At 42.4% G+C, this 25,495-nt stretch overlaps 1 protein-coding gene across 1 annotated transcript in view; it reads left to right on the plus strand.

Annotated features, from left to right (window-relative positions):
* The window catches only part of CYB5R4 (cytochrome b5 reductase 4), a 270,390-nt gene that overhangs the window by 199,142 nt on the left and 45,753 nt on the right, over positions 1-25,495 (plus strand). Inside the window, exons 10-11 of the mRNA XM_082249678.1 lie at positions 7,585-7,707; positions 9,436-9,576. Of these exons, the coding sequence (XP_082105804.1) occupies positions 7,585-7,707; positions 9,436-9,576 (264 nt within the window). The remainder of the gene's footprint in view (positions 1-7,584; positions 7,708-9,435; positions 9,577-25,495) is intronic.

A 25,495-nucleotide genomic window follows, 5' to 3' on the forward strand; every position in this document is an offset into this window, starting at 1 on the left:
CCTGGCGCAGGTAGGGGGCGCTTCTCGGATAGTCGTCCCCTGTATTGGGAAACTCAACCTCTCTGCTTGTGTGGTGACGCACTTCCCTTCCATCGCTGGTTGCCGAGGTAACGCGGCGCTCTTCTCTTCACTTCCTGCTGGTTGTGGGCGGGCGCCGCGCTCCACCGACAAAGTGATTACGATTGGCCCCTTTCCAGAGGTCAAAGGACCTCATCCTACTGCGCAGCCGCCGGCGTCATCCGGGACGCCTTATAGCAGGCGGCTCACGAGGTTTCACTCGCAGAGGATGTCCACGCCGAGGTGAACAAGACGAAGGTAAGTATTTATCTCCACTCCCAATACACCCAGCACGGCTGTAATTTGAGGGGTCTTCATATTTGCACACTGGATACTCATGCATGTGATGTGGACATCGGTTGATGGTGCATGCTGTTGCCTTCTAGGATGCCTTTCTGCTTTAATCCTTATTGTATTTTACACTGCATGAATTCTACCATCACTGTTTCTTCATTCACGGGTTCTTTTATCATGTCAACTGCTTTGACTGCAATAATGTAAGTCCTTTTCTGTTTCACCTGTGGTTTTATGATATGGACACCCATAAGGTTTAATATCAGCAATACTGATTGTATCAATTTTTCTTAGACAACCATTTTACTCATACTGCTATTATACGAGCTCTGCCATATCTGCTCAGGTGATATACAGATTGACTACTTTGCACTTTCTATGGTTATCCATCCTATGGCATCCCACCTGATCTTCACTTGTCCTTTCCTAATCATCACGTTCATACATGTTTTTTTCTTTATGACACGTGTGCTTTGCATATCTCATCAATCACCTATGGTCCTTTGACCCCTCCTTTCATCACCATCAATCACCCCACCTCCCCCTTCCCTTCTTCCCCCTCATTGCTCATATTTGTCCACTTATACTTTTTCCCCTCCAGGAGAATATCCACGTCAGACAATTACCCTACTCTTTACACCATATTTACCTTCTGCCATGAATATAATGTACTTTACAGAGGTATGTGAGAAGTACTTCCCTCTCTGTTAAACAACTCCAATTTGCTCCATATTATGCATATCTGAGTTTTTACTCACTTCCCCTCATTCTATCATTATTTCAGTGATATTTTGGGATTCGTTTGAGTGACATTATTACCTCCAAATTACTTGGACCAGTGACGGATCACTGCGGTGCCCTCGATCCGGTCAGCTTCCGCCAACATTGGTCTATCCTGTTACTATCTTTCCAATGAATATTGTTCTTGCAGCCCCTGACATCCTCTCATCGGTTGACACCGATTTTAATCGACAGCCCAGTTGCCCCTACTAAGAAGTTCCCCTTGTGGTAGGTATCAACCTTCAAAAATCTACAAATAGTGTTATATTCTCGTTAAATGCACATTGTAGACTGTTTAATCTTTGATGTCATAAGATTCATGAATTGGACTATATTGATATGCAATTTGTTATATTCGTTATAAATACATATTATATATTGTTTTATCTTTGTATGTCATAAGATTCATGAATTTGACAATACTAATATACAACTTATACTCACAAATTGGTTGACATTGTGTACTGAACTCTGGTTGAGCCCTGATGAAGGGTTTGTAACCTGAAACGCGTAGGGTCTTGTCCGGTTCATCCTACCAATGACACCCAAGGGTCTTCTGTACGGATACTGGTCTGTTAACACTTGCAAGGTTTTTTAATTGTGTGTCTATCCTTTTTTAGACATATACGTTGTATAATTTTTGTGTTTTGTGTAATAAAATTGTTTTGTACCCATACAATTTTCGTATTCTTGTTCAGTGTGCATGTGGCATATAAAGTCCCACACCATTGGGGGATTCTCCTTTTCCTACTAATCGGGATGATGGCCACTCACACTGGGTATTGAGTGATAGGTTCTACCTAATCTAAGTTGGAGTATCCCACTCATCCCTTCTCTTATCCAAGTTCTCAATAAAAACAACATCCCCTGGATTGATTATTGACTGAGCCTAGAACTTTCATTGCTGTTTATCTGCTGTCAGTTGCTAAGGGTAACCCAGGGGAATCCAGAAAGTGTAATTCTCAGCAGTCCTCTAGGGGGCACTGCTACATATACAGTTATATATATGTGTGTGTGTGTGTATGTATGTATGTGTGTGTAAAACTGCTATAGGGCGGATATTAAGTGGTTAAAGATGTGTCTTTCCCTCATTTCCTCCAAACTGTAAATATTAAGCTCCTGAAGTTTCTCCTGATATGTTTAATCCCTTGGGCCTTTCAGCATTTTTGTTTGCGTCTTGACCCTATTCTATTTTATCAATATCTTTTTGTAACTGAGGTCTCCAGAACTAGACACAGTATTTTAAATTAGGTCTAACTGAAGATCTATATGGGGGAATCAGGACCTCCTTCCTCCTGCTATTGACCCCTCTAGTGATAACTAAATATCTATATAGGGGAATCTGGACCTTCCACTTGCTGGTGACCACTCTAGTTGTGTATCCTGGAATTGTATTTGCTTTCCCGCTACCTGACCACACTGCTAATTTTGCAGTCATCTAAAATAAGTACTCCCAAATCTTTTTCTTTTCCTAATCTTTCAATATTGCAGTCTATCAAGGGATTCTTTTTCCCTAGGTGCATTTTTTTACGATTAGAAACCTTGAACTGCAGTTTCCACTGTTTTGACCAATCTTTCAGCAATGCCAAATCATGTTACATGTTATAGACACTTCCAGGGATATCAATTCTATTCCACATTTTTGTGTCTTCAGCAGAGAGACATACCTTACTCACCAACCCTTTAGTTATCCACTTAAAGCGGAGTTCCGGCCTATTTTGCAACTATAGTGATTCCTGGAGTGCTTGCTATGCTGATCAACAATTGGGCATTTTCAATTTTTTTCGGGGGTCCCTTACCTTATTTTCAGGGAATTTTTGATTGTACTTCCTCCTTCTCCCCCCTCTGTGGCCGCGGCTACCGACATCACTTCCACCTTTTCATTGCATCCTGGGAGCTGTTTGTCATCACTCCCAGGAGGCTGGAATCAGGAAGAACTCCCAGAACACTCCCTGGAATCAAAAAGAAGGACACAGCAGATTACACTGCGGCTTCAGATGCCCACATCCAAGATGGCCGCGCTCAGACAGCGTTTTTAAAAGTAAGATTTTGACTAAAATCCAATACTGTACACCTTGTAAGTATGAGAATAGCGGTTCTGTAAAGGGCGATGGATTAGTATTATAGGGGTATTTTTAGTTAAAAAAGGTATTTGAGGAACTCCGCTTTAAGGACCAAGCCTATTTCTGACACTTGTTGTTTACAAGTTAAAATCATTATTTTTTGCTAGAAAATTTACTTAGAACCCCCAAACAATATATATATATACTTTTAGCGGAGACTTCAGAGAAAAAATCGTTGCAATACTTAGTCACACTGTATTTGTGCAGCGGTCTTACAAATACAATTTTTTGGAAAAATACACTTTACACTTTTTTAAATTAAAAAATAGGAAAACAGCAAAGTTAGCCCAATTTATTTCTATAATGTGAAAGATAATGTTACGCCAAGTAAATTGATACCTAACATGTGATGTTTTAAAATTCGCTCGTGGAATGGCAACAAACATTGGTACCTAAAAATCTCCATAGGCGATGCTTTAAAAATTTCTACAGGTTACCAGTTTAGAGTTGGAGGAGGTCTAGGGCTAGAATTATTGCTCTCGCTCCAACAATCGCAGTGATACCTCACATGTGTGGTTTGAAAACAGTTTATATATGTGGGAGCAACTTGTGTATTCATTTGCTTCTGCACGCGAGCTCGGAGGGACGGGGCTCTTTAATTTTTTTTCTTATTTTGCCTTTTATGTTTTATTTTTACACAGTCCCTTTTTTTTTTTTTTATAATATTTTATTGAAGGTCAATAAACAATACATCAGAAACAGTTAAAACAGGGATGTACAACAAACAGTCAGATCCAATCAAAGAGACTCTGACCCCGAGAATGAATGCAATAGGTTAGCATCGACACTTCATTTCACATTTTACACCGTATACTGATCCCACTTGGGGGAATAAGAGAGCATAGAGTAAAACATCCAAAAATAGAGTAGTGTGAGGGAGGGGGGGGGGGGGAAGAAGGAAGAGGAGGAGAGAGAGAAAGAGAGAGAGGGAGAGAGAGAGAGAGGGGGGGGGGGTGGAGGTAAGGGAGAGGGGATGAAGTATAAGGGAGGGGGAAGGTAGTGGAAAGGAAAGAGTAAAGAGGGTGGGGGGGGGGGGGGAGAAAGAGCTGTTGCAGAGCGATACCATATCACATTTGCGGATGTGTCAAGGTACGACATCCAAAGATGTAGAGGACACAACTTGGAGACCCACTATGCAATTTGCAAAGATTAAACATTATGACCCTTATCAAAGTACGTATCGGGTGTCTATATGTCGGAGCCCGACGCTCCAGAGCTCATAGGAACGCTAAGGGGAGGCAGAGTCAGTGAGGAGGGTGAAGCAGAGGAGTCAGTAGCTAGGAGATAGGCAGACCATTTTCGGTGGAATCGAGAGTGATAGAGAATCCTTAGTTGGTGTAAGTCCATCAAGTCTCTCCGTAGAAGCACTTGTAGTTCCCCCCTGACTTCCGTGATAGAGGGAGGGTCCTTAGATGTCCAATGCTTTAAGATGCTCAAAAATTTTTGGAACGCTTCACGAATTTGCGTGTCATCCTTGCGCAGGGGCCATGCTAATCTTCTCTGTATCGTTCCAATTTTAGTATATGTGCTGCCGAGGCAAGCACCACAGTCCCTTTTTAAAATAAATAGTTTTGATCACTTTTATTTCTATTACAAGGAATGTAAACATCCCTTCTAATAGAAATAAGCAGGACAGGTGAGATCTGGGGTCAAAAAGACCTTAGATCTTTCATCTACACCTAAATGCAAAAAAAAAAAAAAGTAATTTTTTAAGTCAAAAAAAGAAAATAGTCCCTTTAGGCCATTGGGCGGAAGCGGCGTATGATGTCGCTCAGGTCCTCCAAGGTCATAGAGTCCAGTGGGGACCATCTTACCCTCACTCGACTTCCTGCCTGGTACCCGGAAGGATTGGATCACTTTCTCCGCTGCTGACGGCTTCGATAAGCAGGGAAATTGTCGGGAAAGCAAGTGGGACCACTTTTATGTGAAAGAGGACCACCGGCCGCATAGAGAAATACTGGGGTTATGGCAGCTATCTGCTGCCATATCACTGGTATTTAACGTCAAAATAGCAACGTAAATATGTGGCGGGCGGTCCACGGGTGGTTATATCACATACTAATAGATACAATAGAATAGGACTAGTACAGTCCTGTGGTACACCAATAGTGACGGGTCTCTGTTCTGAAAAAATACCATTTACAACCACATTCTGGTATATATCCTTAAGCAAACTGCAAATTCACTGACCCACCTAAGGGTTAGGTCCTAGCTTGTACAACTTTTTTTATTAGATCATTATGTGGAACTGTATCATATACTTTGCTGAAATCAAGATAGGCTATGTCCACAGCACCACCCTGGTCCAAAACATTAGTTAAAAAATTTAATCAGATTAGTCTGACACAATATGCCCTCGGTAAAGCCATGCTGCTTTGGGTCCATCAAGTTGTGTGTTTCTAAGTGATCAATGATCCAACATGACTGTAACAGATGTTAAACTCACTGGGCTATAATTGCCAGCTTGTACCTTGTTACCCTTTATGTGGATAAGGAGAACATTAGTTGTCCACCAGTCATTGGAAACTTCTCCTGTTAGAAGAGATTGATTATTAGGATCTGCTTATCCTCCCAAAAACTTTACCTCAAAGTTCTCTAAGAACTCCAAGGTGAATATCTTTAGGACCCATAGCTTATATAGCTTTAACCGATCCAGTTCTTATCCAGAAATCTGAAAATGAACCATTTACATCAAAACTAATATGATCCTCCAACTTGTTTTTTTTTTTTTTTTTTTTTTTTTAGTACAATTCATTTCTGAGAAGACTGAATAAAAGTAGTTGTTTAAGTGATTTACTACACCCAGGTCTACCTCAACATAAGTGTTGTCTTCACTTTTCATTTCAGTGATCTCATTATATTGGTTCCTTTTATCATTGATGTACCTAAAAATGGCATTGTCTCCTTTATTAATAGATTTAGCCATTTCCTCCTCTTTCTGTGCTTCGGCAGCACTTATGTGTTAGGCCTATTCCTAGTGTTGAGTATCTCTTATTAAGTTGAAGTGTAGTTATCCGTATATTTATCTCAAAGATGTCATGAGGTAAACATGGAGGCTGCCGTAACTGATCTCTGTTTCCAAAATGCAAGTTGCCTGGTTGTCTTGCTGACTCCATAATATGAACTTTTTAGGTCATTTTTAGGGATAGCAGCAACGGTACTGTATTTTCTCTATTGTAAATGGTTTATTTTCCTGTAGATTAATGAACGCACACCTTTAGAATTTATTTAGTGGCTTTTTCCAGCATTAAACATGAATCTTTACAGTTCTTGCAGCGTCCATTGAAATGTGTTTTGGTTGAAGCTTCATCTATATATGTACCTTTTAATGTATATGACAGGGCACCTTTCTAAAGCCCCGTACACACGCACAGATTGTTGGCCGTAAATTGTCGGCCAACGTCCGATCTGCCGATTGTAGGCTTGTTAGTATGATGCTTCCGACAACCAACTGTGAATTTTCGGCCCGAAATCTGGTGTGCATGCTATAAATTTTTTGGTGGCCAACAAAGAACGGCCAATTGTTCCTCAGTCAGTACAGATTTCGGCAGGCAAAAATCAGATGAGCAAGACTGGGCATGCTCAGAGAAGAAAAACACACGGAAAGTCAACCATCACATGACATCACTTCTGAAGTTGGTTTTTGTTGGCCAACAAAAGTCCAGTGCAAGTCTAGAGCACATTTCAACCAACAAACACTGGACAAAAGACGGCCGATCGGTTGGCCAACAATCTGTGCGTGTGTACGGGGCTTAACTTTCTAAATGTCATGATTCTAGGGGTTCACTTATATTTTTGTCAATTACTGTATTTGTTTAGTTATGACATGACAGTCTGATGTGTGTGTTTGTATTTCATGTTTTGTTTAAGGACTCACGGCGACTGAGTGAATGCTGACAGCTTTCCCCTGCCGGGGAATCCTGGGTGCGGAGTACAGCCTCACATTGACATAAATTACTTTGCACTGCTGTACTTGGGTATTTGTTGGTGCTATAGTAAACACATGTATAGGGTACTACAGGCATATCCAAAAAATAGAAAACATTAAATTTTTTTTGGATACGCCCCTAAGCTACATTTGTGTTTACGTGCATTACACCCAAGCACAGCAGTACTTGGATGAGTGCATCCAAGTACTGCATTCATGTCTATGGGAGGCTGTGCCCTTCACCTTGGTTTCATTTTCAGGGAAACAAAAATAAGCAGTCTTTATTTTCAGAGGAATATGTACCATGCACTAGTTTTCCTCTTCTGTATATAAGTCATTGACTATAACTCACCCTTTATAGCAGTAGCCATTTTTGATAATAGTAATGTGCTTTATATATAGTTCATGCTTCAGGGAAGACTGGAAAAGTAGAATTGGTTCTGCAGAAGAAGGATTGCACTGTCTGGAAGAGCTTGGGGAAGTTACTAGAGGGAAACCACTCACTTGTTAAAAGCTCTGAAAGAGGTCAGTATGGAGCAGATTTGACAATGCTATATGTGAAGGGATTAATTTCAGGTTGGCTTCTAAATGACTGGTTTGTTGCTTCTTTATGAAGTATATTGCTGCCATAATATGTTATTATATAATGTATTCTATACTAATATGGCAAGAAACCAAACCTGAGCCATAGAATTCTTCAGTAATATGATTAAGGCTGAAATAGAGTTTTCTTTTTTAAGCGTATTTAAACCCAAAAGAAAAAAATGTAAATGTTGCAGCTCGTTAGTCCTCAGATGATTTGATTGTATTAGTTTTCTCCTCTCCTGTTTTTTTTTTTTTTGTTTTGTTTTTTGCACTTGGTAATCCTGTGAATGCCAACATTCCTTCCCCTGGCAGACTCACTCACTCCCCTGTATCTGTGGAGGGAGGCCTGTTACCCAGGCTTCATTTCAAACACGTATATCTTTGTTTGTCTCTATTGCATGGGGGTGAGGAAATATGCATTTTACAGATGGAAGAAAGCATTGTTTGTGCTTTCAGTCCAGCTCACAGAAAATGACTAAAGCTGGCCAAACATTATACAATTTTTTTATTCAATTTCCATTGGATTTACCTTCAAATGTGTAGTGCAAGGGCCTGCCTGATTGCATAGAAATTGAAGGCGTTTAGGTTCGACCTCATATTATATGGTTAGTATAGTTTAGTAAATCTAAAGGAAAATTGTACAAGATAATTGAATAATGTATGGCCAGCCTTAGACTGCATTTATTGACCAAAGAGTGTTTTGTGTGCTTGCTGCCAATGTTTTTGGCCTGAAAAATAAAAGTATCCTTTAAGGATGTAACATGTTCAAGGATCTGCAGCCTCTCCTCTGACACCATCCACGCCACCCTGATCCCACCTCCCTGCACTTGCTGGTTTGAAAACAGTGAGGCCATGTGGACAGTGCCGGGACAAGGTCATCCAGCGCCCAGGGCAAGGATGCCAAAATTTTCTTCCCCTTCCCCTAGGGTTGGGGTCAAGGCACCCCCACCCATCCCTGCAATAAACCATTGCACCCAGGGCAACCGCCCCTCCTGCCCATCCCTTGTCCCTGCCCTGCATGTGGGGCTCCGCCCATGAAGGTATGAATGCCTTCAAGTATTGTCAGCCATTACAGCTGACAGCTTGTAGTTATCAATGAACTATGAGGCGCTGGGGAGCTCATTATCCTCCTGCTCTCGGGTAACTGGTTGCCCAAAATGAGTTATGGGCAGACAAGCTATGCTGAGAGTCTGCAGGAGCCTAAGATTGCACCTGTGATCTGCTGATTGTGGATGCAATGCTTTGCAGGCTCCTTAGAAAACAAATAATAAATGCACATTTTTTACCTGCAAAAAAATGTGCATCTATTATTTTTTTAAAAGGCGAACTTATTCTTTACATTTCCATTCTAGACACCATGTTGGCATAGAGCCTAACTACAGAAAATAGCTAAAAGCTATAAAACTATACATAGCTGAAAGCTATAAAGCTATATATAGCTGGCACTGTGATTCGTGTGTGTGTGTGTGTGTGTGTCACAGTTACACTTTAAATTGGGAAAATTGCTTGTCTTCTGTGTCATTAGAATTTCTGAACCCAGGCATTAACACATAAATATCTTTCAACTTTGACTTACTGTAGTGAATTATTTATATATTTGACGACATGTTTTTCATTAGCAGTACAACTATGTGACATTCATGCGTTTTTCAAATATATTCCCTCTAGGCCATTATTATAGGAAATGCAGACTAACTTCAAAAATGGACGTCAGTCATAATACCAGGCTATTTTGCTTTGCTCTTCCTCAGGACTGTCATGTTGAGGTTCCCGTGGGATACCATATTTACCTCAAGTTAACTATTTCAGGTAATGTAAAGTGCATTGTATGTCTGTGCAAAATACCACATATATGGGCAGTACGTCTTAAATATATTTGACAGTAACATTCAAATAATCCAAAAGGATGTTTGCATTAAAGCTGAAGTCCAAGGAACCTAAAATCCTCCAGTTCAATGGGGCTGTTCCCACACTGTACAGGTTAACTGTTTATCTATGTGTAGGGGACTTGGTAAAACAATGTAACTTACCTGATCTTCCAAGACCACTCGAGGTAAAGCCACTAGGAACACTTGTGTGAGTGTAAACAGTCCCAGTGTCCGAACCACTGGAAGGATGTACCGTCTGGGGTGGAAATGAATGAGCCTTCTGGTGTCTTAGGAACCCATCATGCACCAGCCCTCTGATGACGTCACCTTAGACAAGGGCAGCTAGGACGCATTTAGGACTCTTTTTCATCAGCTAACCAGCAGGGCTAAAATTATAAAGAAGGTTGAGACCGGCGCTACCTTTAAAGTGCTAATGTGCCAAATAAATAAATAAATAGTATATAAGTAAAGTGCTGAAGTGTATTATTTATTTAAAGTGCTCATATTCTGAGTGATAACGGGTTGGGTGTTGTAACATTTATCATAAGTGCTGGTGCCAGAACAAAACTTGAAAAAAGAAACCAAACCCAGTGCTTTTATTCAAAATATTAATGAGTATTACAGTGATAGAACGTGGAAGTTTACATAAATGACATATACATAAACGGTGCTTATTTTGTTGGAAAAAATGACTGTAAATAATCCCTGTTATTAATACGTGCTGTGATCATAAAGTGATGTGAAACTTAATATATGCAAGAAAATGAATAAATTAGATAAATTAGTAAGTCCTCTTTAGTAGAGAAATGAAAAAACAGGTGTTGAACAAAAGAAAAAATGGAGCACGGATTGCAAACACCACTGTAGCCACTAGGTGTCGCACCCGGCCAATATACCACCTGTGTGTCGATAGGGACCAATAAGGAATCCTGGGGTTCCCTCACCACGGTCTCTCCCTGTCCGGAGTACCTCAGGATATAAAAAGAGAGAGAGAGGGGGACCCCTTGGTGCGATGTATATTGCCAAACTTTTAAATGGCGAGGTAGTAACTCACGGTTAGGCTGTCCTCGATCAGTAAAGAGAAGCCGGGAAGCTTCCGCGTTCCACGGCCCAAGCTCCAAATACCGGAAGTGACGTAGTGACGTAAGACTCCACCCTACGCGTTTCGTAATGCAACGTCTACTGGAGCGGCGTCAACATATCGGGCTCCCGGTGTTAAATAGCCGCACTGTCTCCTAGGTAACCAAATGGCTTCCGCCGCCATATTGGTGCTCTTGGACCCGAAGCCGGACGGAGGACACCTTTAGCCTCACTGCAATGCCGGCGTTTTTGGGAGTGGCAGCTTTCATCATTTCGGGGACAGCCAATACCGATCAAGGTGTATATGTGAACTTGCGAATCATGCGAAAAAATAAAAATAAAAATAAAAATAAAAAATAGTTTTATTTCAAAAAATTCTTCTTTGAAATAAAACTATTTTTTATTTTTATTTTTATTTTTATTTTTTCGCATGATTCGCAAGTTCACATATACACCTTGATCGGTATTGGCTGTCCCCGAAATGATGAAAGCTGCCACTCCCAAAAACGCCGGCATTGCAGTGAGGCTAAAGGTGTCCTCCGTCCGGCTTCGGGTCCAAGAGCACCAATATGGCGGCGGAAGCCATTTGGTTACCTAGGAGACAGTGCGGCTATTTAACACCGGGAGCCCGATATGTTGACGCCGCTCCAGTAGACGTTGCATTACGAAACGCGTAGGGTGGAGTCTTACGTCACTACGTCACTTCCGGTATTTGGAGCTTGGGCCGTGGAACGCGGAAGCTTCCCGGCTTCTCTTTACTGATCGAGGACAGCCTAACCGTGAGTTACTACCTCGCCATTTAAAAGTTTGGCAATATACATCGCACCAAGGGGTCCCCCTCTCTCTCTCTTTTTATATCCTGAGGTACTCCGGACAGGGAGAGACCGTGGTGAGGGAACCCCAGGATTCCTTATTGGTCCCTATCGACACACAGGTGGTATATTGGCCGGGTGCGACACCTAGTGGCTACAGTGGTGTTTGCAATCCGTGCTCCATTTTTTCTTTTGTTCAACACCTGTTTTTTCATTTCTCTACTAAAGAGGACTTACTAATTTATCTAATTTATTCATTTTCTTGCATATATTAAGTTTCACATCACTTTATGATCACAGCACGTATTAATAACAGGGATTATTTACAGTCATTTTTTCCAACAAAATAAGCACCGTTTATGTATATGTCATTTATGTAAACTTCCACGTTCTATCACTGTAATACTCATTAATATTTTGAATAAAAGCACTGGGTTTGGTTTCTTTTTTCAAGTTTTGTTCTGGCACCAGCACTTATGATAAATGTTACAACACCCAACCCGTTATCACTCAGAATATGAGCACTTTAAATAAATAATACACTTCAGCACTTTACTTATATACTATTTATTTATTTATTTGGCACATTAGCACTTTAAAGGTAGCGCCGGTCTCAACCTTCTTTATAATTTTATCACTTTTAACCCTTTCAGGGTTGGTTGTTGGCAGCTTACACCTTAGGTCCCCTTTTTTTGTATTTATTATAAACTCCATAGCGCTGGTCACCTCCTGTATATACCAACCAGCAGGGCTACCCGCTCGGATCTTAAGCCTCATTGCCGAAAGCGTAGGACACATCAAGAGCTGCTTTGGTACCAGGTGCTGGGGGACCAGGGGCGGCTCCAGACAAATTTTTTTGAGGTGCTATGGTGGTGCTTGAGGTACAAGTGAGGGTGCTAATGCCGGTCGCTACCGCACACGTGGGCGTGTCCAAAACGTGGGTTTGGGCAGCTAGTTGATGTTTCTTCATGATCTATGGATAGACATAGCCATGTCTCGCCTTCCCATGGCCCTGGGGATCAATACCGCATGCACTGTGGAGCGAGCTCATCGTCTGGGGGCCCCTTCTAATGAGCGACGCACCCCGCAACCTGTCATAGTGCGGTATCCCAATTATATGGACAGACAGAATATTCTCAAATCATTCCGCAACTCAAAGTCCTTCCAAATTGATGGCCACAAATTATTGGTTTTCGCCGATTATTCACAGGAAGTTTAAAGGCGTAGAAAGGCCTGTCAACAGATATGCCAGGCCCTGTACCAAAAGGCCGTCAAATTCACCCTGGCTTATCCTGCCACTTTACGCCTCAGACTTGTCAGGGGAGCAAAAGTCTTTCACACACCCAGACGAAGCCACTCCATTTATCCAATGCCACTTTAACATCTCACTGCAATCTCCATTGACCCCCTCACCACAACGCCCCCCAGGGAGCCAGGGAACAAAGGAGCCCTAGGAAAGATCCTGCAAAAAAACAGCGCACAAACAGTCCCTCATCCCGCTCCAGGCCGCGTTGATTGCTGACAAGGGTTATCTTGTGTTTGCCCTACTCTACCTCTTGTAAACAAAGATCCGGCACTGCTCACTGAGTCGTCTGTCTTCCCTTTTAATGACCCGTCGGACTTCCTATGCTCATACTAACAAACGTACGACCTGATCATCACAGGTTTTTAAGTTGGTATATCTGCCTGATAATGCTGTTAGCAATGTATGTGTTCACTTTATGTCAGTTACTACTAACGCTCTTTCACCCACTTCCTTAGGGTATTATGATTTAATCCCAGTTACACAGCCTTATCGTTTTCAGGAGCTTGGCGCTACCTCCGGCATCTAATGCCCGCAGTTAAACGACATTGCTGAGTTGAACCTCACCTAAAGCCCACTGATTGACATGGACGTCAAGCATCAGGAAACTGTTTACGCTGTCCGTCCGTTTGTGTTTTTACATGAGGAAAAAAGTGAAGTCTCGGCTTCTAACGGTTACTACCCCTCTACATTTTTCCCAAGCCCCTGTTGGGCTGATACCCCCCTCACCTCGCTCAATGTGTATGCTAGATGTACTACCTGCTTTACGTACTAGATGGATTTTATGCTTAAAGCTGGCCTTTCTCCAATACTTACAGACACTTATTAACATTCAATGTCGACCCATGACTCACCTACCTACCATACAAGCAATTTTCGCTGAATATCGTCTGTGCTCGGGTCTGCGCATAAATTTCGCCAAGAGTGAGATTCTTCCCCTAAATACCACTTGCACCCCTTCCTGGGCTTCCTCCTCCACCCTACGCATCACCACTAACCATATCACATACTTGGGAGTAAAAAATAGGGCGCTTTCCATCTTCCCTATACCAGCTAAATTTCACCCCGGTAATAGACAAAATGATAGCGAAATTTAAGAATTGGGCAAATCTACCCTTGTCCTTCCTTGGCAGATGTCATTTATACAAAATGGCTACCTTCCCGAAACTTCTCTACCCTCTCCAAACAATAACGCTTCTTCTTAAACACTCAGATATACACCGATTACACAAGGCAGTCTCTCAATTTATTTGGAAGGGCAAACACTCCAGAATATCTCTTAGCAGGCTTCACATGACCAAACGGGAAGGGGGCCTGGATCTTCCTAACACACAAATCTACAACATTGTGTGCCTCCTGAGGGGTTGTATGGACTGGTTGAGTCATGAATTGAGATACACCAATTATACCCTTGAAACCCATATGGCCGCTCCCCATGATCTGGCAGCCTTGCTGCACTGTGGGACCGGGGATTTCCCTCCTTCCTTACGAAACAACCACTTACTAAAGGATACTGTAATGGCCTGGAGGGAGGTGAGAAAGCGATTGGGAGCACCTCAGTGTCCCTCTTGCTACCTACCTATCCGAAAGCACCCCATGTTTCCACAGGCGCAGCCATACTCCGCTTATGGGGAATGGTCACAGCGGGAGGTGAAGCATTTTGCCCAGCTATTTGATGCTACGACAGGCAAGCCACTGTCATTCACATATGGTCTTCCCACTAGCCACTACATTTACTTTGGGCAATGTGTAAGCTTTGTGGACTCGAGCTGCCAAACCTCTCACCACCACTTCAAACCATCTCTTGCGGACTCCTGGATGCAACAAGGCAAACTCAAGATATCCCACTTATACAAACCCCTCCACAAATAACTTTTCCGAGAAATTTCATGCAAGATAGTGAAACCCTGGAACAAGATTCTTCACTCAGAGACTGCACAGTAAAAAAATCTTGGCAGGCTATCTTACTACCCGTAAATTAATCTCTAATGAATTTTGGAGAGAGCAACAATTTAAGATCCTTCATAGGGCATATATCCCACATCTCCGGTGGTCCCCAGATGCAACTCACCATTTCTGCACGCTATGCAATGAACATTACCCCTCCATACTTCACAAGCTTTGGCAATGCCCCAACATCTCTTCCTTTTGGGACAAAACTCTACGATATGTGGCCAGGTACACAGGTCTGACATCTATCTTCTACTATTTGGATACCTAGACTCTACGAGTCTTGGCCTACCAAGACACTCTTGGAAAATGTTGATTCGACACAAGCAATGGTTGATAACATGCCTAATGATAACCCGAAGATTAATACTAAAACATTGGATGGACACCTTCCCCCCCTCCATCAGCGAGTTGACAAATGATTTACACTTTCTTAGTGAAAAGGAAACAACGGGACTATCCCTAGATCCCCACGACAATGGCACACGTTTCGTCCAGAAATGGTCCTGCTTCCCTTCTGGGGATGGGATTCCCACTTGTGATCTGACCTAGACTCTACCTACCAACCCTCCGAACGCACTCACCTCTGGAGATGACACTTCTCTCCATACCTCGCTAAGAGACATGCCTGGAATCAAGTGTCATTATAAGTGTCTCTAACTCCCAATAACTACTGCTTGTAACACAAATCTCAGCTTTACCTTATTATTGCTGATTAAGTACTGCTGATGTTAAAAGTAAATCGCTGCATCTAGTACCCCCTTACTCCCTGATGTTCATTGCTATGCCTCTCTCATACCCTGCCTCCCCCCCTCACCCTACCCCCTGTCCCTCAATCACATCCATCCTTTTCCTCCTCCCTTGTCCACTCTCCCTCGCCCTACCTTCAGTCTTCCCCACCCTGTATCCCTCATGTTAAAAGGTTTTAGGTTGTACAACTGTGTTCTTCAGTGATACAACTAAACACGGAGTTCCTCACTATACTTTCTCAAATTGTTTAAGAACGATAGCCCTGTAGCAATTAATACTATATACTGATGTTTACAGGTTCTGTATATGTTTATGTTGTACAGAGTTGAACTTCAATAAAATGTTCTTAAAAAAAAAAAAGTAGTTTGTCAGTGTCAGTTGTCAGTGTGCATCTGCACAATGGTGGTTCACCGTTATTTGCACATTGCAGCTTTGCAATTTCTCAAATTATTTTTGCAGAGAGGGTGACACCATCACTACTAATTTCCAATACATTGGTTGATTTGCACTGGCTTTTCCTATATATAGGTTTTACCATTGCACTTATAAGTCCATTTGCACAATTTTTAGAGGAGGTGTAGTATGTGCTGCATTTTTTACTTTTTGATTCACGTTGGTTGTGGGAACCAGCCAAAAAGATTCTGTGCTTTGAGATTTTCTAGTTGAATGGTAGTTTATATTTGATTTGGTATATTTGATTTTGTATGTCCTCTGTATACTGGTAACCAGTGGCCCTGCATACTGGTGGTCAGTGTGCCCCTGTATACTGGTGGTTAGGTTTTTTTTTCCTAAAGAATAGTTTTAAGATTTTAACCACACTTCCACCTCAATATAAATGACCACTTCTTCCCCACTAAGGGGTAGAGCATGCCGCAAATGATGGTTCTGGGTGCAGAGTTTAGGAGTACACTATGCATAAAATGAAGGGATGAGAAGCGTGCAGTGTGCTACGTACAGAGTGCAGGGTTGAGGAGCATGCAAAGTGCATGCTTCACTACTTACAGCGTGCAGGGTTCAGGAGGATGCTACGTGCAGAGTGCAGGGTTCAGGGGAATGCTACGTACAGAGTGCAGGGTTCAGGAGGATGCTACGTACAGAGTGCAGGGTTCAGGAGGATGCTACGTACCTGTAATGCTGGGGATCAGGGCACTGTTACTGTACTGGCGGTGATCAGGGCACAGTTACAAGTACTGGCTGCAGTCAAGGTACTGTTAATGTGGTGGCTACTATCGGGGCACTGGTTCATGTAATGCTGGCAATCACAGCACTGGGTGTACATATATATTTTACCCCAAGACACTCTTCTTAGAGAAGAGACACCATCTACTTTAACAGAGAGCACTACCACTAGGTCTGCATACCAAACTTCTGGGTGCTTGAATGGAAAAACTGCTTGGCACCAATGTTATAGGACATATCAAAACTGTATTTTGATGGCAAAACATGCAGGAGATATGGGACAAAAAATAAACTCCTAGGATTTAGGTTTTTGTTAGCTGGTGATAGAAACATCCAGAAAAAAGTACATGAAAATATTATTGCTAATCCTATTATTTAAATTACTTTTGAGGAATGAGACATTGCCTTACTCTGTAGTGAGTATTGTGGTTGCAGAGAGTCAGATCTTTCACAGATCTGCATTCCAACTATATAAAATGTCTTAACACAACTACAGGGAGTGCAGAATTATTAGGCAAATGAGTATTTTGACCACATCATCCTCTTTATGCATGTTGTCTTACTCCAAGCTGTATAGGCTCGAAAGCCTACTACCAATTTAGCATATTAGGTGATGTGCATCTCTGTAATGAGAAGGGGTGTGGTCTAATGACATCAACACCCTATATCAGGTGTGCATAATTATTAGGCAACTTCCTTTCCTTGGGCAAAATGGGTCAAAAGAAGGACTTGACAGGCTCAGAAAAGTCAAAAATAGTGAGATATCTTGCAGAGGGATGCAGCACTCTTAAAATTGCAAAGCTTCTGAAGCGTGATCATCGAACAATCAAGCATTTCATTCACAATAGTCAACAGGGTCGCAAGAAGAGTGCAGGGTTCTGGAGGATGCTAAGTACAGAGTGCAGGGTTCTGGAGGAAGCCAAGTACAGAGTGCAGGGTTCTGGAGGAAGCCAAGTACAGAGTGCAGGGTTCTGGAGGAAGCCAAGTACAGAGTGCAGGGTTCTGGAGGAAGCCAAGTACAGAGTGCAGGGTTCTGGAGGAAGCCAAGTACAGAGTGCAGGGTTCTGGAGGAAGCCAAGTACAGAGTGCAGGGTTCTGGAGGAAGCCAAGTACAGAGTGCAGGGTTCTGGAGGAAGCCAAGTACAGAGTGCAGGGTTCTGGAGGAAGCCAAGTACAGAGTGCAGGGTTCTGGAGGAAGCCAAGTACAGAGTGCAGGGTTCTGGAGGAAGCCAAGTACAGAGTGCAGGGTTCTGGAGGAAGCCAAGTACAGAGTGCAGGGTTCTGGAGGAAGCCAAGTACAGAGTGCAGGGTTCTGGAGGAAGCCAAGTACAGAGTGCAGGGTTCTGGAGGAAGCCAAGTACAGAGTGCGGGGTTCTGGAGGAAGCCAAGTACAGAGTGCGGGGTTCTGGAGGAAGCCAAGTACAGAGTGCGGGGTTCTGGAGGAAGCCAAGTACAGAGTGCGGGGTTCTGGAGGAAGCCAAGTACAGAGTGCGGGGTTCTGGAGGAAGCCAAGTACAGAGTGCGGGGTTCTGGAGGAAGCCAAGTACAGAGTGCGGGGTTCTGGAGGAAGCCAAGTACAGAGTGCGGGGTTCTGGAGGAAGCCAAGTACAGAGTGCGGGGTTCTGGAGGAAGCCAAGTACAGAGTGCGGGGTTCTGGAGGAAGCCAAGTACAGAGTGCGGGGTTCTGGAGGAAGCCAAGTACAGAGTGCGGGGTTCTGGAGGAAGCCAAGTACAGAGTGCGGGGTTCTGGAGGAAGCCAAGTACAGAGTGCGGGGTTCTGGAGGAAGCCAAGTACAGAGTGCGGGGTTCTGGAGGAAGTCAAGTACAGAGTGCGGGGTTCTGGAGGAAGCCAAGTACAGAGTGCGGGGTTCTGGAGGAAGCCAAGTACAGAGTGTGGGGTTCTGGAGGAAGCCAAGTACAGAGTGCGGGGTTCTGGAGGAAGCCAAGTACAGAGTGCGGGGTTCTGGAGGAAGCCAAGTACAGAGTGCGGGGTTTAGGAGGATGCCAAGTACAGAGTGCGGGGTTTAGGAGGATGCCAAGTACAGAGTGCGGGGTTTAGGAGGATGCCAAGTACAGAGTGCGGGGTTCAGGAGGAAGCCAAGTACAGAGTGCGGGGTTCAGGAGGATGCTACTTACAGGTTGCAGGGCTTAGGAGGATGCTACTTACAGGTTGCAGGGCTTAGGAGGATGCTATGTAGAGTGCACAGTGTTCAGGAGTGTACTACATGGGGTGCACAGTTGCAAAGTGCACAAGGGGCAAAGCTTGCTGCAGTCTCACTGTGTGAGGGTTTGGGACTTCCCGGAGTCTGGCATTAAATTACTCAATACAGATTTGTGTGCAAAGCACTAGCTTAACTGAAAAAGCACTTGCAATTTTTATATGCTTCAGTAGAAAGTAAAGCTTGGTAAGCAGGGTTTATGGTATAAATGAGGCTTTAAAGTACAGGGAGTGCAGAATTATTAGGCAAATGAGTATTTTTGAGGATTAATTTTATTATTGAACAACAACCATGTTCTCAATGAACCCAAAAAACTCATTAATATCAAAGCTGACTATTTTTGGAAGTAGTTTTTAGTTTTAGCTATTTTAGGGGGATATCTGTGTGTGCAGGTGACTATTACTGTGCATAATTATTAGGTAACTTAACAAAAATAAAATATACAGTATACCCATTTCAATTATTTATTTTTACCAGTGAAACCAAAATAACATCTCAACATTCACAAATATACATTTCTGACATTCAAAAACAAAACAAAAACAAATCAGTGACCAATATAGCCACCTTTCTTTGCAAAGACGCTCAAAAGCCTGCCATCCATGGATTCTGTCAGTGTTTTGATCTGTTCACCATCAACATTGCGTGCAGCAGCAACCACAGCCTCCCAGACACTGTTCAGAGAGGTGTACTGTTTTCCCTCCTTGTAAATCTCACATTTGATGATGGACCACAGGTTCTCAATGGGGTTCAGATCAGGTGAACAAGGAGGCCATGTCATTAGCTTTTCTTCTTTTATACCCTTTCTTGCCAGCCACGCTGTGGAGTACTTGGATGCGTGTGATGGAGCATTGTCCTGCATGAAAATCATCATTTTCTTGAAGGATGCAGACTTCTTCCTGTACCACTGCTTGAAGAAGGTGTCTTCCAGAAACTGGCAGTAGGATTGGGAGTTGAGCTTGACTCCATCCTCAACCCAAAAAGGCCCCACAAGCTCATCTTTGAGGATACCAGCCCAAACCAGTACTCCACCTCCACCTTGCTGGCGTCTGAGTCGGACTGGAGCTCTCTGCCCTTTACTATTCCAGCCACGGGCCCATCCATCTGGCCCATCAAGACTCACTCTCATTTCATCAGTCCATAAAACCTTTGAAAAATCAGTCTTGAGATATTTCTTGGCCCAGTCTTGACGTTTCAGCTTGTGTGTCTTGTTCAGTGGTGGTCGTCTTTCAGCCTTTCTTACCTTGGCCATGTCTCTGAGTATTGCACACCTTGTGCTTTTGGGCACTCCAGTGATGTTGCAGCTCTGAAATATGGCCAAACTGGTGGCAAGTGGCATCTTGGCAGCTGCACGCTTGACTTTTCTCAGTTTATGGGCTGTTATTTTGCGCCTTGGTTTTTCCACACGCTTCTTGCGACCCTGTTGACTATTGTGAATGAAATGCTTGATTGTTCGATGATCACGCTTCAGAAGCTTTGCAATTTTAAGAGTGCTGCATCCCTCTGCAAGATATCTCACTATTTTTGACTTTTCTGAGCCTGTCAAGTCCTTCTTTTGACCCATTTTGCCCAAGGAAAGGAAGTTGCCTAATAATTATGCACACCTGATATAGGGTGTTGATGTCATTAGACCACACCCCTTCTCATTACAGAGATGCACATCACCTAATATGCTAAATTGGTAGTAGGCTTTCGAGCCTATACAGCTTGGAGTAAGACAACATGCATAAAGAGGATGATGTGGTCAAAATACTCATTTGCCTAATAATTCTGCACTCCCTGTAGTTGTGTTAAGACATTTTATATAGTTGGAATGCAGATCTGTGAAAGATCTGACTCTCTGCAACCACAATACTCACTACAGAGTAAGGCAATGTCTCATTCCTCAAAAGTAATTTAAATAATAGGATTAGCAATAACATTTTCATGTATTTTTTTCTGGATGTTTCTATCACCAGCTAACAAAAACCTAAATCCTTGGAGTTTATTTTTTGTCCCATATCTCCTGCATGTTTTGCCATCAAAATACAGTTTTGATATGTCCTATAACATTGGTGCCAAGCAGTTTTTCCATTCAAGCACCCAGAAGTTTGGTATGCAGACCTAGTGGTAGTGCTCTCTGTTAAAGTAGATGGTGTCTCTTCTCTAAGAAGAGTGTCTTGGGGTAAAATATATATGTACACCCAGTGCTGTGATTGCCAGCATTACATGAACCAGTGCCCCGATAGTAGCCACCACATTAACAGTACCTTGACTGCAGCCAGTACTTGTAACTGTGCCCTGATCACCGCCAGTACAGTAACAGTGCCCTGATCCCCAGCATTACAGGTACCAGTGTCAGTGCCCTTGTCACTAGCAGCACGTATACCAGTGTCACCAGGCATCAATGTTATCCAGAACCAGTGACCGTATTGTCAGCCAGCACCAGTACCAATCGGACAGTTTCAGTTTCCTGCTCTTCAGACAGCTCCAATACCATTGCCATTAAATACCAGTGTCCGCCAACACCAGTGTCCTGATTGCCAGCCACAGCACTACCAGTGTCATTAAGTTCTATTGCTTACAAAAAATCAGTGTCCTGATTGCCAGTCAGCACCAGTAATAGAAGTAATAATACTAGTACAAGCATCGGCCAGAACCAGGGTCCTTTTTACTGTCAGCCAACTTCAGTGCCAGTGTCAACCAAAACCTGTGTCCTAATCACCAATCAGCACTAGTGTCTGTGGAATTACAGTAGTTGCATAATTTTTGGCCCTTGAAAGACTCAAGGTGCTCCTTTTTGATTTTGGGCCCCTCTATCCAGCTATGCTGTGTAAAGGTCTTACACATGTGGTTTCTCCATTCTCGGGAGGAGTAGCATAATGTGTTTTGGGGTGGAATTCTAAATATGCATATGCTGATGGGTTAGACATATTTGATTAATTGACAACTCTGTGTAAAAAATACATTTTTTTCTTTCTTTATTTTACAAAAACTTGTGGCAAAAAAATAACAGCTTCAAAAGGCAAATCGGGCCTCCTAAAATACCTTGGGGTGTCTGCTTTTCAAAATGTGGTCATTTTGTGGGTTTTTTAATTGTCGTGGCATGTTAAGGCCTTTGGAATTGTGAGGCAGTTAGGAAATCAGATGCATAATTTAGGACCCTTGAAAGCCTAAGGCTAGGTTCACACATGTCACTGCAAATTTCCTAAGCAGCTGTTCAGCTGTGATTTTAGATGTGAGTTTTTGGAGCCGACAGGAATTGACATCTTTAACATTAGCTGGTTGTTAAGAAATGGGCTGTGAAACGGGCCACTGTGTCCTTAACAACGGATGATGACTCATCAGCTGTTGGTGTTGAATGAAAAAAAAAAAACATTGCAGGCAATAAAAGATCATGAAAAAAACGGCGTGGGAGTCCCCCCCCAATCCTTACCAGGCCTTATCGGAATCTGGAGAAGCCCTCAGATCCTGCCCCCATGTAAATTAGTATAAGTTACATTGTACCCCTACTCATTTGCCAAAAGAAAAAAAACAGACAGTTTTTGGAAATTCCTTTATCAAAAATACAAAAAAAAAACAATGTCCCCCGGTGTAGATCCATAACCAATCACAACGCCCGCCGCCACCGCCAGACACGCTGGTTATATATATATATATATATATATATATATATATATATATATATATATATATATATATATATATATATAAAATTTACAACGTAAAAAGTATACTGGTCTGAAGTATGTATTGTATAGCACAATGCATAGGTGGAGCAGTCAGATATATGTAACGTACTTTAGAGTACAGTATGATACAGAGTTTTGTGGTCCCGAGTGTTTAATGTGTATGATGACTCTTGGCAGGCTGGAGTTTGTAACATACAGCAAAGATATAATGGGTACATTTTTACAAATATTTAGTGGAGGGCAGTACCAGTATGAGATGAAATGGAGCACATTGCCTCCCTCCTAATAGTGGTTCTTACATGGTCATTATGACACAGTAGCATTTGCTTGGGATTATGCAGACAGAGGCACGGCTTGCGCAGTTTGAAAAAAACCTGTAAAAATCGTCTTTTTGTTGCATCCAATGCTATGTCGGCAATTAAGAAAATAGCCAAAACCATTGGTGAACAAAAGTGCTGGGAGTAGCAAGGACTGAAACATTTCCAATGCTGCTAAATAGTGGCTTCTAATGTCTAGTGCACACACACTTTTGTTTTATCACTATGTAACATTTCTGCTTAATTTATTCATCTTCCGTACTGAGGTTTCCTCATTTTCCAACTTCCGCTAAATTAATACGTATCCAGGGTGCGAAATACCCTATAAGTGATCTCAAACCTCTCTTGATGGGATATGGAGGAAGAAACTATAGTGGCACGCAAATCTCAAAGAAAATACTTCCAAGAATACTAAAGCTGATTCTAAAAGCCGGAAATTGAACACTCATGCCCATGTCAAAGTACATGCACTTCAGTTGCTGAATTTTTATTATAAACAATTTACCCAAGGGCCCTTCAAATTCATCATTTTACTATTCTTCTGTCTGAATACTAGACCAATTTTATGAATGCAGATCTCATTAAACTTGGATGAATCACACATTTTGCAGTGTCGGACATTTATCTTGACTGAAATGCCTAACTGCTAGTACTATGCATATCATTTACTTTTAGTAATGTCAGATATCTATGAGGTGGAATCTTTATTGACAATCTTTTTATACTGGTGTAGTTCTAAAAGAGAGATATGAAGGAGAGGGTGGGGTTCTAACAGATAAGAAGACCGTGTATTTTTAAGTGAGCAATGTTTATTGTAGTTTAACAATACAGATCTGTTTAACTAGTTTTAGGTCTAACTGCAGCACTTGCTAGTGCGATCTAGTAAATAGCGAATATTATTCTATCAATATAATCTAATATTTTATATGGTACATACGTTGTATATCCAGGTTTTAAAGCAGCATATGCTGCCATCCAGATGATTTATTTTTCTAAGGGAAGGCCTTGCAGATTTTAACAAAACAGTGCTAGACCACATACTGCATCTATGACTACAGCATGGCTTCGTAGTAGAAGAGTCCTGGTGCGTAACTGGCCTGCAGTCCAGACCTTTCACCAATTGAAAATATCTGGCGCATCTTGAAGCAAAAAATATGACAAACATTACCTAGAACTGTTTTCTCAGTTTAAACATTTCACGTTTTCTAGTTTCCTTTGTGAATAAAAAATGAGTTTGAGATTTGCAAATCACTGCATTCTGGTTTTATGTAAATTTTACACAGAGGCCCAACTTTTTTGGAATTGGAGTTGTAGTAGGTATATTTTTATTGCTTGGAATAGAAATAAATATTGTGTGAAATATTCAAACTATTGCCCAAAGTGCTTCTTGTAAACCTGGAAAACCTATTCATCTACTATCTGATCATATAGAGGTAGGGTTTTTGTCAGTAACAAAGGATCCCATAGATGACTACACTTTAAATATTTCACCTAAAGCTGAAAGTTGAAGGGGTGGTAAAATCAGAAGGTTTTTTTTATCTAAATGCATTCTATGCATTAAGATTAAAAACCTTCTGTGTGCAGCAGCCCCCTCTCTGTCCAGCGATGTCCACAAATGTCATCCGAAATTCTCCCTCCTGATTGGCTCCCACTGCTGTCAATTAAAGTCAGCTAGCCAATCAGGGGAGAGAGGGTGCAAAGCTGGGTTGGGGCTTTGTGTCTGAATGGACACAGGGAGCCGTGACTTGGCTCAGGTGCCCCCATAGCAAGCAGCTTGCTGTGGAGGCACTCAACAGGAGGGAGGGGCCTGGAGCACAGAAGAGGGACCCGAGAAGAGGAGAAACTGGGCTGCTCCGGTGCAAATACAGTGCAACAGAGCAGGTAAGTATAACATGTTTGTTATTTTTATAGGGTAAAAAACAAGACTTTACAATCATTTTAAGCTTTTTATATTTTTTATTCCCTGGTTCCTCCCTCCATCCTCATCAACACGCTAATGAAATTATTCATTAAAACCCCTTTGTTTTCATTAAATGCCTAAAGCCAGGCCTAAATGGAGTGATTTTCTTGCAGGAAAGAAAATAAATTGATTCCCCCATCAACACCTGACTGTAATCCCTCCCGCTGAGCTATTGTGTTCTACCGGTAGGGAGACGTGGAGAGCTTTAGCCACTGACAATAAATTGTACCGAAGTTGATCGATTGATCAACTTCGTTACAATCAGCCTGCCCATACACAGTTCCAATCTCAGCCGGTCCCTGTTGAACCAGCTGAGATTCAAATTGTCTATGGCTAGCTTTATTTTAGAACCTGTGCTTTTATCACTGGGCCCTGTGCTTTCCTATGCAGTGCAGGCAGATCATGGCTGGTTTAGGGGGCTGACAGGAGGCTCTACATAGTTTCCTGAAAGCATTACAGCACCCTTCTTCAGTTTTCCTCTCAAGAGCCCTCAGTCCTGATGCAAGCAGTGGGCTGGCACTTAGGAGGAATCATGCAAATATCAAAATGCCTTGAAGGGTGGATGTCAGTCTGGAGGAATGGGTGTTCCAAGGCAGGCTGTATTAGGATTCAGACTGTC

This window comes from Pelophylax lessonae, assembly GCF_965119305.1.
Source record: "Pelophylax lessonae genome assembly, chromosome: 3".
NCBI lineage: Eukaryota > Metazoa > Chordata > Amphibia > Anura > Ranidae > Pelophylax > Pelophylax lessonae.